The following is a 15,127-nucleotide window of genomic DNA, read 5'->3' on the forward strand; positions in this document are numbered from 1 at the left end:
ATGTCACTGAAGATTCATTTTCTGCATTCATATACGGACTTCTTTTCTGAAAATCTAGATGCAGTCATTGGTGAACATGGTGAAAGCTTTCACCAGGACATTGCCACAACCGAAGAATGGGCAACTGGAATCCATCAATGCTGCCTGACTATTGTTGGAAACTGCAGTGAGATACATCAGATACTGAAAATCAGCAGCAAAACCTTGTTGAACTCATGCAGCATGTCAGACACATTACGCATAGTAATTATTAAAAGTTAATTTCATATTTCTCAAGATTCCTGTGTGATATAGTCATTCTGAAACTATCTTTATTGTTCAGTTTGAAAGGGCCTATCATAGCCATTAACCAACTTTTTCGTGAAGCGAAACATTTTTGGGGGGAGGGGAACCTATAGTCCAGTGAAACCAAAATCACGCCAACCAATATTACTCAGCCAGATGTTTAGACTTGAATTTAGCATTTTTATCCACCTATCAAGTCCTTCCCAAGGATCTGGGATAAGCACATGATGTTTGATGGTGTTAAAGATATTGTTACAGGATGCAAGCTTTTTCTAAGTAGCACTGCCTTTTGCAATCAACTGATGGTGATTTTGCAAATGCAAACTCCTTCTCATAGAAAGCATCATTAGGGAAATCTAAGATCTACCTCTGTAGTTAGTAAGAGTGAAATGTTCACTTTTGAATATATTGGCTTCAGCATAGAAAAATGTCTTGCTGTCATGATGTATTTCAAACCAGTGATCCTGACAACTTCAAGGTTTCCAAATATTAATTTACCCAAAGGAACCAATGAAATATTTTAATTAAATGAAAGTGTTCTAACCTGAACAATCTTTGGCCTCTGTAAAAAGATCTCAGCAGGAAAGTCTTGCATGATAACATCTCGCAGAAGCTCACAAGTATTCCAAATTAACTTGGAGTTTTTGCTTCTCAGTGAACTGAAAAATACATGTAAACGAGGACGCTAGGCATTTACAAACGTATTTAAATCTTTCTCATTAATTCAGTTTTGGATTGGATAATAAACCAACAACATAAATAGTTTAGCCCAGCATAGTTTAAATATTGAGACATACAGCATAGCTTGAGAATAGAGTTTTGTCTCAGTATCCCATGGAGCATTCAGCAATCATCACTTCATCACATGGCATCTCTGTCTTTTGCTACTCATGAGTTTTTCTAGAAATGAGTCTAGGATATTATGCAGAAAATGTAAAGCCCCTGCACTGACTTGCATAGCTACTAGCATGTTTATTCTGCTGTTGTTTTTAGTACAGTTCTAATCCAATACAAAGTTATTAAATTCCTAGCCGCTGGAAACCTTCAAATATTGCCTTGTTTCTTCTTCCTAACAAGCTTTCTTACCACCTATAGTGTAACTTAATACTCCTTGGTGATCTGTGAGAGCTAATTTCCATGTCTTGAGGCTCTCCAGTACTGTATTGTTTGTATAAACAATATATACTGTGTATGCTGTTATAGATTGTAGCTAACATTACAATACAGGTAGCTGCTACCAAGCACAATTCAGGCAAATCTAGGACCTTTTTAAGCCCCATTTATTTCAGTACACCACAGCCTTTTAAATGCATACTGTAAAGTTAATCAATGGGAGCTTACCATTAAGGAGATTAATGTTTTGCCAATGAAATCAAGCCAAGTTGGGAAAATGTAGCTTCAGCAAGACATCAATTAGACAGTCAGAATTGGGAAGAATACAAAAACCAATTGTGGTGTGAACTTTTGTCCAATTAAGCTATTAGTTGATTTTGTCATAGTTTTGCTAAAGTTGCACTCTTCAAAATCATTCATAAACTGAGGCAAAATATACCGTACTTATTATTCTGAGATAAATTATAGTGTTAATTTTATATTACCTTTCACTTGATGAAAGAACATGTCTATCTGTGGTGGTCAGGGATAACCAAGGAAATGTAGAAAACTTCAGACATTTCACTACATGTTTCACTGGAAGAAGGAAAAAAAACCAAAAGAATTCCTGCATATGTAAATTCTTAAGTGCTTTCCTTACAGACAGTGTTTCCCCAACAGTGTTTATACCACCTTACTTAGCTATTTTTTTAAAATAAAAACATAATCTAGTACTGCTAATGCTCGATTTCAAAATTCTACATCAAAAATCACATAATTTGAAATTGAATTTGAAGCTAGATTTCAAATATTTATTACTTAATTTGCTACAGAACAGCTTTTTAATGCAGGAATGAAAAATACACTGGAAACCTACGAATGGATGGCTTATGCTATTTGCATAAATTCTGAGAAACTCAACTCAGTATGGCTCAACCTCAACTCAAATATTTAACACAGCATGGCTAGATAAAACTTTTTCTTGCATACTAAGGGGAATCCACAAAACAATTAATTGCCCTCTTATAGAAATAGCACTTAAGACTTATATAATGCTTCACAGCCCTCTCTAAGCGGTTTACAGAGTCAGCATATTGCCCCCAACAATCTGGGTCCTCATTTTACCAACCTCGAAAGGATGGAAGGCTGAATCAACCCTGAGCCCCTCAGGATTGAATTCCTGGCAGTGGGCAGAGTTAGCCTGAAATACTTCATTCTAACCACGGCACCCCCACAGCTCTTCCATTTATATATCATTTAGATTAATTCTGTAACTTCTTTTTCCTTTTCTTCCCATAGTTTAACAGACTTTTTGAACTGAACTTTTGGCTCGAAGCTGGATGGCTGGTGATTGTTGACATACTGTCTATGACAGCTCAACCCTCACACTTCATAGTTCAATATTTATTTGTTTATTTAGAAGCTACCTCAATGTTCACATGATTCAATGCTCTTCTGTTTTCAGCTTTCGAGCCAGGCAAAGTTAGGAAAGAGGCACAGCCAGGACTCCAACAATGCTCTTCATTGTGATAGGCTAGAAGAACAGAATCTGCAGGACCTGACAAGAGTTACTCTCTGCTCTATTTTGCACCAAATAAAATCAATCTGGAACTATTTTGATTTTGTTCTCAGGCTTTTTCCCATTCTTGGATTTAATTCCTCTCTTAATGATTCAGTTATCTCTGCTCCTTCCCAACATAAGGTCTAGTTTTTTCATTTTCCCCTTTTTGTTCATGTCACTATCTTTTCATACTCAGTTTACTGCTTTACTGGGTAGTAAAGTAACAATATTGAAATATCTTTGTCCTCAGGTTCCCCATTTCTTTAATTCTATTTTACACTGCTTAATCAACAGTTACACTAATCTCTCTTTTTACATAAAGTTTAATTTTATCCAAACATCCCAATTTTTTTAAGCAAAGCTTAATTCCAAAAGTATTTATAATTTTCTTAAAAATTCTAAATGCATCAAAACATTTAATCCACCGTGTCACAGATCTCGCTGCCATAACAACAGAACACACAAAACCCAAAACAAAGAAAAAAGTAACACCGAAGCTCAGTGTTACCAATAAACCAAAAGAAAATTAAGTAAACTTATCACTGCTTGTCATGTTTAAAAGAATCAGTCTGATCGTTAATATCTACTTCTCCTCAAAGCAGAAACTCATATATTGATTCTTTTATATGCTGAGAATGCAGCATTCCTTCTTATCTCTCCAATGGAGTTGAGAAGCTTAGAGAAGCTTGTTCTGTATTGCTCAGAATAAGAACTGCAAATTAATTAATATAAAACAAAAACAAAGTTTTTTGCTAAAAGAATCTATCTGCTGAACAATGAGATGTGTAATATACCCTGGGGGGTATACAAGTTGTCTTCAATTTACAACTACATTTGGGACCAGAATTTCTGTCTTAAATTGTTCCAATCATAAGTTGAGTCAGAACCAGTTTTATGACAGTTTGTATAATGGTTTAAGCAATTCACCACAATCTTTAACCCAGGGCTGTCAAACTCCTGGCCCGCAGGCTGGATGCGTCACACACTGGCCATGCCCACACCCAGTTTAGTGAAGGGGAAGAAAGTCCCGATATGTCATGTGACGCCACGCGACGATGTGAGTTTGACACCCCTGCTTTAACAAAATCACACAGCCATTAAGCAAATCCAGCTTTCCCAATAGATGTCTTTTGCTGGAAATACGCAAAAAAAGGTAGCAGAGATCATGTGACTGCAGGACACTGCAACCAGTCCTAAATGAGAGCTAGTTTCCAAGCATCCAATTTCAATCACTAGATCATGGAATGGCTCTTTCCTTAAGTTTGCTTTGTTTGGATACCTGACATATGAGCAACAGTTACGCCATAAAAATACTGAAATAATTTCTTCCACTCCCACCCCCACGGCAAAAACCTCTGTTTTTAATGGTCTTTACAAATCGTGCAGCTTTATTCTCATGAGGGCAGGTATCAGGAAACAGGTGGAAATTGTTCCAATTTCCATGGCAATCAGATCATTCCTCCCTCTTCCACTTCTTCAGTTGCTGAACAAAGTGGGGCAGAATATCTGCATTCAGGTACCCCTCAGTGATGGGATTCAACTAATTTAACAACCGGTTCTCTGCCCTAATGATTTCTTCCAACCAGTTCACCAAATTGCTCAGAAAGTTAACAACCGGTTCTCCTGAAGTGGTGCAAACTGGCTGAATCCCACCACTGGTCATAGGTGCAAGTACAAGCTATAAGTCATCTTTTTCAAGGCCATCATACTTTTGAACTGTCCTTATGGACCAAATGAATGGTCACAAGTCAAGGACTACCTATATTTAGAATATATGATTATTTGGACTGAAAGAACATATTAGTCATTCTTAAATTACTTCACATGGTGGAGGGCCATTATTTTGTCTTAGCTTTTAACATATTTCAGGCAGATGACTCAACTACTATGTGGCTCCAAATTATGTACATATAAAAATTTTAAGGCATTATTAAGCACGATATCTAATTTGCCCTTAAATGCAGCTTTATAACAAGATGAAAACAAGTTGATATACAATTCAGGTGAGAGCCTGACCTTACAGTATTTTTAAAAATTCTGGTTCAAATTACTTTTCTCCCTCTTGTTTTGGCCTTTGACACATAAAATAAACCATTGGTCTATTTGGCAGCAAAATAGTAGAAGACAAGTCACAAGCTACTACAATTGCCCTGAATTCTGTGATGTGATTGGGATATCCTAAAGTTGAGAAAACCTTTAACCAGAAAATAACAGTTGATAACATCCCAATTACTAGGAGTACAGTGCCTGATTTAGACTAGCGCTTCCAGAGAGATCTTTGCTGTAGTTAAATAGCTTATCAATCTAAATTGAGTAACTCAGAGAACAGTTTTCACGTGTGCACATTTTAATATACTTACTCTTGACCCTGAGCAGCAGTGTCCAATATATATATATTATACTTGGATCACATGTACCTATTTGGTGCTGATGAAGCTGAATCAATAGCTCATCTGCTGTCCTAATACTTATAGAACAGAGCTATAATTAGAAACAGCTTCTCTTAGCTAAGATTCCTGGATGCATAGAGAAATATTACATACATTTATTAGGTGGTTAGTGTCAGAAATAGTTAAATATTGTGATAAAACATGCTTAGTGGATAAACCAATTGTATGCACATCAGCTCTGTAAACGTTATTATCTGTGATTTCTGTGTTGATCAATGATAAATTACTGAGAGAAAATTTTCAAATAAATATCGCAATTACCTACCAGTTGGCTGTTTGGGTGGCGTTTCTGACTCTTGTGAATGATTTTTCCCTTGATGAAAATATCCAGCATGAGGTTCTTTGAGAATTACTTAACAAGACATAAAACAATAGTATAGATCAGCATTTCCTCTTTTTTGGTTATTGTTTTAGCCCAGATCTCCAGTGCCACTATTTATCAAGAATTTTTTACATTGTCAGATTTGTTTTTCTTCTTGGAATTACAGATAGACCTCAACCTACTACCACAAGTGGGATGAGAATTTCTCCTGCTGAGCAAGATGATTATTAAGTGAATCACACTGAATTTTGCAACACTTTTTGCCCTGGTTAAGCAAATCACTGCAGTTGTTAAGTGAATCACACAGCCGTTAAGTGAATCTGATTTACTTTTCTGTGCTTTGAACTCAACAAATGCTCCTGGTTATTTGAATCTGACAGGCAGCTGGGAAGGTTGCAAACAGCAATCACATGACCTGTCGTAAATATAAGCTGGTTGCCAAGAGCCCAAATTTTGATCATGTGACTGTGGATATGCTGCAGCTTTTTCAAGCGCGAGGACTGGTTGTAACTCACTTTCTTCAGTCTCATAATCTTGAACTGTCTTCAAACAAATGGTTGTACGTTGAGGACTACCTGTACTTAAAGGATCAACAGTGATGAACAAAAGCAGCATTAGATTCAGTAAACTTTGCTAATAACATGCTGTGAATAATAAATAAAATAAAATAAATAAATGCCAGGGAATTTCTAGAAGCATGGCACTCTGACAAATTAGCTATCAATAGACACGTAGACAATAACAACATCTACAGACAATGGAAAAGAGACAATCAACCAGCCCAAAAGAGAAAAAAAGACTCCAGCACCTCTCCACTACTAATCAGCACTCAGATCAGCATAGATTAACTCCAAGATTAACTTCAGACCAACAATCAAGTAAGCAATACCCCCGTCAAGAAACTGCCAAAGAGCCATCAGTAAACAGCCTAACCAAAGAATCTCTAAAACCACCCCCACCCTAATATGACAGGCAAGACACCAGAATATAAACTGACAGCAAACCCCACTCTTTACTAGCACTGATGATGTTACCTAGTTAGGGTAATGAAAGGTCTACAGGAAAACAAGCAAGCTCAGAGAGGATCAAGGACCCCTAATAAATAAATTACCTGGATTAGCTTCTGGTCCAGTTTCAGAGAGCTTTGTGTGATAATCCAAGATAACGTCTGAAGGTAACACAAACAGACCATCTAGAATCCCATCAATCACTGCTTGAAGACTAGAATCCACATTGGGACGAAGCTGAGTGAAGAATTCTACTGCCCCAATCCCAACCAATTGTTCCACAACAGAAGGACGCTAAAATTACAAATGCAATATTGAATTTAAAATTATCAGAAAAATTACTAATCTCTCCTGAGTTAAACAAGGTCTTTAATTAAAGCAACCTTTTCAAAAAAAGAAAAAAAGAAAACAAAGCCAAACAACAACAAAAAAATCCTGGTTGCACATATAGAATCTGGGGCTTGGTATCATATTTGGACTGTCTCATGTAGTATTTGCCCCCTTATTATTATATCTTAATACTTATCTCTATATTTATACAATAGTGACACACAAACACAATGATTTACATTACATATAGTACAGGGGTGAAATTCACTTGACTTTCCTACCAGTGGCAAATGTGCGCGTGCCGCTGTCCGCGCATGTGCAGAAGGCTGGAAATCATCGCCAAAAAAAGACGTAATGACATCCGCACAGGTGGGCGGGGCTTCGTGCAGTCGGCCCTACTATATCATGCGATCCGGTAGGAAACGGCTGAATTTCATCCTGATATACTACATTCACTATGTGTATTATATTGTACAGCATATAAGTATCATAGCAGCACTTTTTTTCTCTGTATAGTGCAGAATTTTGAATCAATGAAACTTAGTTGCAGTTGCGGTAGTTTAAAGCCTTACAAATGAACAAATTCGTAAAATAATCTAGAATATTACTTCTCAATGCTTTATTGATAAGACATATTCAGAATATGCTGTTCATTTAACAACCACTTGTTCAGCACCATTTGAAGTTACAAGGGATCTGAATGAGGGTTATTTATGACCAGTTCTCGAAGTTTTGGCTGTCCTAGCATCCCCAGTCACGCGATCACAAGCTGTGAGTTAGGCAATTGGATCACAGTTACCATAATTGCAAAGTCTTGCAGTCACATGACTGCCTTTGCAACTTTTCCTGCCGGCTTCCCATAAGTCAATAAGGAAGGTCACAAGTTGCTCCAAATAAGTTGCTCGTACAATTTCTCACCCAGAAGCAACCACCCCCAGCTCTGTTGCGTTCAGGCCATGCCTCATAGGCAACCCATGAAACCTTCTCCCCTCCTCAGCAATCATCCACCTTCTCACACATAGCAGCCCCCACTTTCCTAATAGACAGACTGTTTGTAAGCGGCCTGGGACTTGATTAACAACACGATTCTTACTTAACGATGGCAAGAGGGAGTGCCAGGACTACAGGTAATCCTCAACTTAGAACAGTTCATTTAGTGACTGTTCAAAGTTACAAGGGCACTGAAAAAAGTGACTTAGGATCATTTTTCACATTTAGGGTCATGGCAGCATGATCACGTGATCAAAATCCAGATGCTTGACAACTGATTCATATTTATGACAGTTGGCCGGACCCGGCAACACCTTTTGTAAGCTTAAGACAAACAAACTCAAATGGAGAAGCCAGATTCACTTAACAACTACAACAATTCGCTCAACAACTGTGGCAAGCAAGGTCGTAAAATGGGGCCAAACCCATTAAACAAATGTCTCGCTTAGCCACAGAAATCTGGGGCTCAATTGTGGTCGTAAGTCGAGGACTACCTGTACTGTCACTGACCAATGCAGTACTGTGATGTTGCACTTTATGAGCATATTTCTTAGTGATTGCTGACCCAATTACCATTGTTAATCGAGGATGACCTCTATTGGCAAAATTTTAAAATGTACCAAAGTGTATATTTTAAGCATTTTGTTGCAAAAGAATGCTTAAATTAAATTGAGTAATGCTGTGATTTTTTAAAATGTAAATATAGACCTTAGTAATTAACTATTTCTATTGTTCTTTGGGAAAAAAAAGGAATACAGACAACAATACCTTTAACAAGTTGGTCATTAAATTCAAAACTTCTTCCTTCATTGGTACTACAGGAAAGTTGAACCATTCTAAAAGGCTGACAAATAGTAGCTTTTCTTGAACCAAATCGTCATATGTAATCAAATTATGATTTAATTTAGATAAAATGTTCTTAAGCGCTCTTTCTCTAATTTCAGATAGCTCGTGACCTGTTAAAATTTTTTTTAAAAAGGGAAACATTGCAAGAGTTATTTTTTTACACACACACACACACACACACACACACACACACATTTTATAAACTGCAATCTGCTGCAGAATGAAAGATCTCTTCATTGAACATAATTTAGCACAGTGCAGGTGATAGGCAGATGTTTTTAACTTCCTAATCTAGGGCTGAGACAGAGTGATTGGTCCAAAATTACCCAATGACCTTCTGCAGCTATGGATGGATTAGAGTCTGTGTCTCCCCACTCCTAATCCAGCAATGTAATCATCATGCCATATCTACTCTTGTATATGTGGTACCACACACATATTCACTAGCAGGTATTGCTTTACATAAAATTAGCTAGTGAGTTGATCTTGTTGAACCATCACACTGAAAATTTAGAATACTTTCTTAGGGAGATCAAGGCATGTGACTGTTCAACTTTCAACCATGATCTCATATATTCTATTCTTCTAAGCATTTTTTTCTTCTTTTAATATCAGGAATAATATTCTTTATTGTTAAAAGCTTTGATTACTGTTTTTGTCACTGCAATTTTTCCAGTTCCTGATAGTGTCAATATTCCTTTTAGTTTCCCCTTCCATCTCCGTTCACTACATTCTAGCAAATTTTGTGCAGTTCTGCTGCTGCAACAATGTTAACCCATTTACACTCTTATCCATTTTTCCTCTTGTTGGCATTCCCTTTGTATATAGAAGATTGTGAAGGGCACTTATCTATTTTGCGTGGTCGTTGGTGACTGTGTGCCGATGGGGGATGGCAAACAGTCACCAATCAATCAATATGTATAAAAATATATGCGACTTTGAGAAGGGGTCGTATTGAGAATCTACCAAACTCAAAACCAAAAGTAGAGAAATAGAAGCGGAATATGTTACTTTTCTGCGTGCAACCAATAGATTCCCACTGGAGTTTGCACATCCTGACAATCCTGGATTGGGAGTTTGTGCGCAGCTAAACAGTGATTCGGGGCTACTTTTTTTCAATCCCAGAAGCAAACCCATTATCAACTTTTTTGGGATCCAAAAGCCAAAAAACAGCTTTCTGAGTAGGCTCACTGGCTAATCGGTGCGGACAAACCAACCAACCACTTACGAAGTTTCCGGATAAGCGGAGTCAACTCGATTGGGGGAGACGCCGCATTAACATTGCACCCAGCCATCGCGACCGCCTTCCCAGAGCGGCCCAGGTTCAACCGCCGCGCCGTAGGGAACGCGAATGCGCTCGGAAAAAGCGGGAGGCTATTTTCCAAGAGGCCGCTGGGAAATGTAGTTCCGTCTCTGGCTCCCCCGCCCGTCCGTTCTGTATATTCTCAGACGGGAGGCTCTTTACTGGAGATCATTTCGAGTGGTTGGGTTAATATCGCGAGTTTTGACTCGAGTCTTCCTAGTTGCCTAGAGAACAAAGCTTTCTCCCCCTCGCCTTCTGGAAGCGCCGCTTTTCCCTCGTCGGCTTTTTTAACTGCAAGGAGTTCAATGAATCCGCCCGACTTTCAGCCTAGGTCTTCTCAATGGCGAAATCTCTGCCAGAATGGTTTCGGTCAGAGGGGTCTCCTCTAGGCAGGCAAGCAAGCCTATACACAACACTTTTTCTGAACCGTCACTAAACCTAAGACAATTGACAGAATATCGAATAACGTTTCTTTCATAAAGTTGGTTCTATTTTCCAGACTGACTGGGAATTCTGGGAGTTGTAGTTGCGGCAATCTAGTGTAATGCAGTAGAGTCTATAACGCTTAACATATAGCGGGTGAAGCATTATTTCCACCACAACCCAATTTTTTACTTTCAGTTTTTCTGGCAGTAGCATTTATTCTGGCAGTGAACTGCTTCCAGTAGTGTTTTGTGTGTGCGTGTGTATGTCCGTGGCTTTTCAAGCAGCACTGAAGTGTGTGTTGGAATCTAATGTATGGCTGGAAATACTTCGAAGTGCACATTTACGTGTGTGTGTGTGTGTTTTACCTCAATTCTTGGCTGTGATCACTCAACACATTGAACCACAAGCTAATCGACCTTATTTCTAGCCTAGTATATTATACAAATCCAATTCATGAGGTAAGTTTATTATTAGCTGCAATTATTTACTTGTCACCTGTCAATAATATCAAAGGGTTTAACTATACTGCTCAAAAAAATAAAGGGAACACAAGCAGAAGTTATCCAAGATCTGAATGAATGAAATAGCCTTATTAAATACTTTGTTCTTTACATACAGTAGTTTAAACACTGCTCCAACAACTAAAGGGAACACAAAACTACTGTATGTAACGAACAAAGTATTTAATAAGGCTATTTCATTCATTCAGATCTCGGATGTCTTCTGCTTCCCTTTATTTTTTTGAGCAGTGTATATAAACAATTGTAAATAAAAATGTAACATGTGATGAAACATTAGTAAACTTCTTAGGATCCCTTCCACAGAAGTATTAGAATTAAAGACCCACTTGAAGGAAGAGATCAGCTAAACGATCTTGGATGATTTTTTCCCAACTTTCTCTCTGAATTGTATGCACCTTAGCCAGAAAACTGGATTAATAGTGACTATAGTTAGTCATCCAAATGCAAACTTGAAGATTAAGAATCAGTCTTGTAATGAGAGACTAAGGAAGCTGAAAATCTTTAGCACCGTTATAAAATATAACAGAAAAGGGAAATGATAGCTGTCTTCTCTGCGATATCTCTTCAGAAACATCCCACAATAAATAATATTAAATTTTATAATAATCATAATATGAAATAATTATTTTAAGTTACAGGGAAGACTTGGGTTGAATGTCAAAAACAGCTTTCCAACCAAAAAAAATTACAAACATATCAGGAGGACATGAAATTAGAGATCACTATACAGGTAGTCCTCAATTTACAACTACAATTGAGCCCAAAATTTAGGTTGCTAAGCAAAACATTTGTAAAGTGAGATTTGTCCCTTTTACAACCTTCCTTGCCACAGTTGTTAAGTTAGTAACACAGTTGCTAAGTGAATCTGTCCCCATTGACTTTGTTTATCAGAAGGTTGCGAAAGGTGATCACATGATCCTGGGACATTGCAACTGTTATAAATATGAGTCAGTTGCCAAGCGGCTGAATTTTGATCAAAATGACCATGAGGATGCTACAACTTCAAACAGTCATTAAACGAACTGTTGTAAGTTGAAGAATATCTGTATTAGTGGACTCTGTGGCTAAAAAGTGTTTGTTTTCTTTATATAATGTTCAGAAAATGGGAAATATGTTATTCATTTGAGCCTCATGTTCATGACTTGAAATCTGGATCCTCCCAGAAGCAACTGTTTTAAGTTCACAGGAAGTTGAACTGAAACAACAAAATGAGCTGGAATCTCATATGCAATAATATTTCCCATATTCTAATAATTTCATAAATTTCTGAAGAAAGCAAGCAAGAAAAGGTCTATTTTATCGAGTGGCTTCTGACTCATATAGGCACAGCAGGGCTTTTTCCCCCTAAATGTAATAGTAAGAATTGCCACACTACTGATAATAATAATAATAATAATAATAATAATAATAATAATAATAATAATAATAATAATAATAATTTTATTTCTATACCGCCCTTCTCCCGAAGGACTCAGGGCTCTGTACAGCCAATTTAAAAACACAAGACACAACAATAATTAAAAATTAAAATAATTAAATAGATTTGGCTGATTTAAAACCCCAAAAATTAAAATACCCCAATTTAAAATTACTATATTGACAGCCCTGCCTGGCGGAACAACAGGGTCTTCAGTGCGCAGCGGAACACCCGGAGGTCGGAGATCTTACGTATTTCCGGGAGCAGTTCATTCCACAGGGTTGGGGCTCCCACAGAGAAGGCCCTCCCCCTGGGTGTCGCCAGCCAACATAACTTGGCTGATGGCACCCTGAGGAGACCCTCTCTGTGGGAACGGACTGGTCGGTGGGAGGCTATTGGTGGCAGAAGACGGTCTCAAAGGTACCCGGGTCCTGTGCCATGGAGCGCTTTAAAGGTGGTAACCAACACCTTGAATCGCACCCGGAAGACCACTGGGAGCCAGTGCAGCTCGCGCAGGAGAGGTGTCACGTGGGCACAACGAGGTGCGCCCATAACAACCCGCGCGGCCGCATTCTGGACCAGCTATATAGCTTTTTTGATGTATAGCTTTTAAACTTGTGTTATTTATATTAGAGAATGAATACAAGAAAGGCATTTTAATGAGAGCATTTAGTCAATAAAAGTTTAACTCTCATAATTTTCAACTTCCATGGCTGAAATTATGGGAATTATAATCTATCATATCTAATGGATACAAAGTTTCATTAAATGTTTTCTTTTTTAGAAATTGCCAGGATTCCAAGCAGTATTTATCTAGTTCTTAATATTCAAGATGCTGAATTACAAATGTTTATTTGAACAGCAAACTGTCCTTTACCAATTGTACTCAAATTAATTTTGAAATTGGGTTTCAAAAGCAGTTTGTTATGTAGTGGGTGATATACTCAAAGGAAAACAGTTTCTAGTTAAACAATATAAAAACACTATTAGAATAATAGTGTTGAATTGTGCAAAGCAAATAACATTTTAGAAGCCACAGTATGGCTTTTGAATGAAAGTAAAATACTGTTAATGTAATAAAATAATTCCATATCTCTAATTCACTGAATTTAGAGATTGCTGATTGCTATTTAGAATAAATCATGTGATGATATTTTTTGCTATATTTTGTCTAACCATTCATGTATCCAACAAACAGTTCACTGCAAAGCAATCATTACAGAAATTGAGCAGTATTTTCTTCCTATCACCCTTTTCCATCTTTGGGGAAGGCTTAGAGGGCATGTATGGGAAGGGTACACCCCTGCCTGCAGAAGAGCTTTAAGTGTAAACACCCACACCTTGCAGTCCTATGTTTACTCTAAACTATCTGTTGGTGAGCAAGTATTTAAGACCAAATTCTTCAAATTGTATGATATTGGTAGCTTATATTTCTACATCTTGCAGGTATATTATGCATAAAAATCCATGTCTCATAGCCTCATGTCCAGAATAAGAAGTGATAAAATATTAACAGACTTTATACATCATGAATCTAAGTAGGGGTAGTGTAGACTTAAAGAGGTAAATACTGAACTTATATTGGTACATTTAATTATGACTTTAGAGTATCTTATTGCCGGACTGGGATAAGATAAAAGCAATGTGATGCAAATAAAGGGGATGATTGAATTTGTTAGGATATGATTAGTCTGTGAGGAAGGGCCTGAATCAAAAACAGCCAGTCTTCTATACAACCTGTCAAAGGGCATTTGTCCCCTAGATAGAAGTTTTCGTAAATTGCCCTGAAAATGTAATTTTCTAGTTATGTATGAATTAAGATTATTGTTTTGCTAGAAACACTATAGTCATATGAGACTGAATGTTCTGTGTTTTAAGAGCAATGCTGTTTGCTATCAGCTGCCAGTCAGATGATGATTCAGCAGATCCAGGACATAAAGCCAGATCTAGAGCCATAAGGCAACTGAAGTCTTGTAATTTCATTCTTAATTGCCTTGAACAGTTGGATTTGATTGCCCTTTTATCATCTGCAAGTTCTGAATGGCCATAAAATGTACTATAGGGTAAATGTAAGTTAAGTTTAAGATATTTTGTAGGGTAAGATAATAACATATGTCTAAATTATTTATTTTCTGTATATTTTTATAGTATTAACATGGCAGAGTTTCAGCATTTTTATAGGCAAGGATTTAAATTATAGGCAAGGATTTAAGTTGTGATGTAATCTTGCTTTTTTTTGAATTCATGGGTCATTTTTATATTTATTTTGGAACAATAAAAATTAATAATAAAATAATGATCATTTTATTGTCAATAATTTGAATTTTACCTAACTATTTACTGGTTAGGTCTTCATTCAGAAAGCAATCTTAGTTTGGGATAGGTTGTTTGCTTCCTTGCTTGCTTATGTTATGTATGTATGTATTGTATGTATATATGAGGCCTCAGTGCTGACTTTATGATGTCTTGACTGCAAATCTATGAATGACCACTGGAAGTCAGTAAAAAGATACAGACAACTCTTAGTTGCCATCTAGTGGACATTTAAGGTTTTGAAGGTCAAATTTATTCTATGCC

General features: G+C 37.1%; 1 protein-coding gene across 1 annotated transcript in view; it reads right to left on the minus strand.

Annotated features, from left to right (window-relative positions):
* The window catches only part of RTTN (rotatin), a 102,657-nt gene extending 92,479 nt beyond the window's left edge, over positions 1 to 10,178 (minus strand). The window contains exons 1-6 of the mRNA XM_070942419.1: positions 10,112 to 10,178; positions 8,806 to 8,993; positions 6,822 to 7,011; positions 5,654 to 5,740; positions 1,884 to 1,974; positions 830 to 944 (exon numbers count right to left, since the gene is read on the minus strand). Coding sequence (XP_070798520.1) covers positions 830 to 944; positions 1,884 to 1,974; positions 5,654 to 5,740; positions 6,822 to 7,011; positions 8,806 to 8,993; positions 10,112 to 10,178 — 738 coding nt within the window. The remainder of the gene's footprint in view (positions 1 to 829; positions 945 to 1,883; positions 1,975 to 5,653; positions 5,741 to 6,821; positions 7,012 to 8,805; positions 8,994 to 10,111) is intronic.
* Between the last annotated feature and the right edge of the window lie 4,949 nt (positions 10,179 to 15,127).

Source organism: Pituophis catenifer, unplaced genomic scaffold, assembly GCF_029215685.1.
Source record: "Pituophis catenifer annectens isolate HBS135680 unplaced genomic scaffold, rPitCat1.0.hap2 SCAF_3, whole genome shotgun sequence".
NCBI classification, from domain to species: domain Eukaryota; kingdom Metazoa; phylum Chordata; class Lepidosauria; order Squamata; family Colubridae; genus Pituophis; species Pituophis catenifer.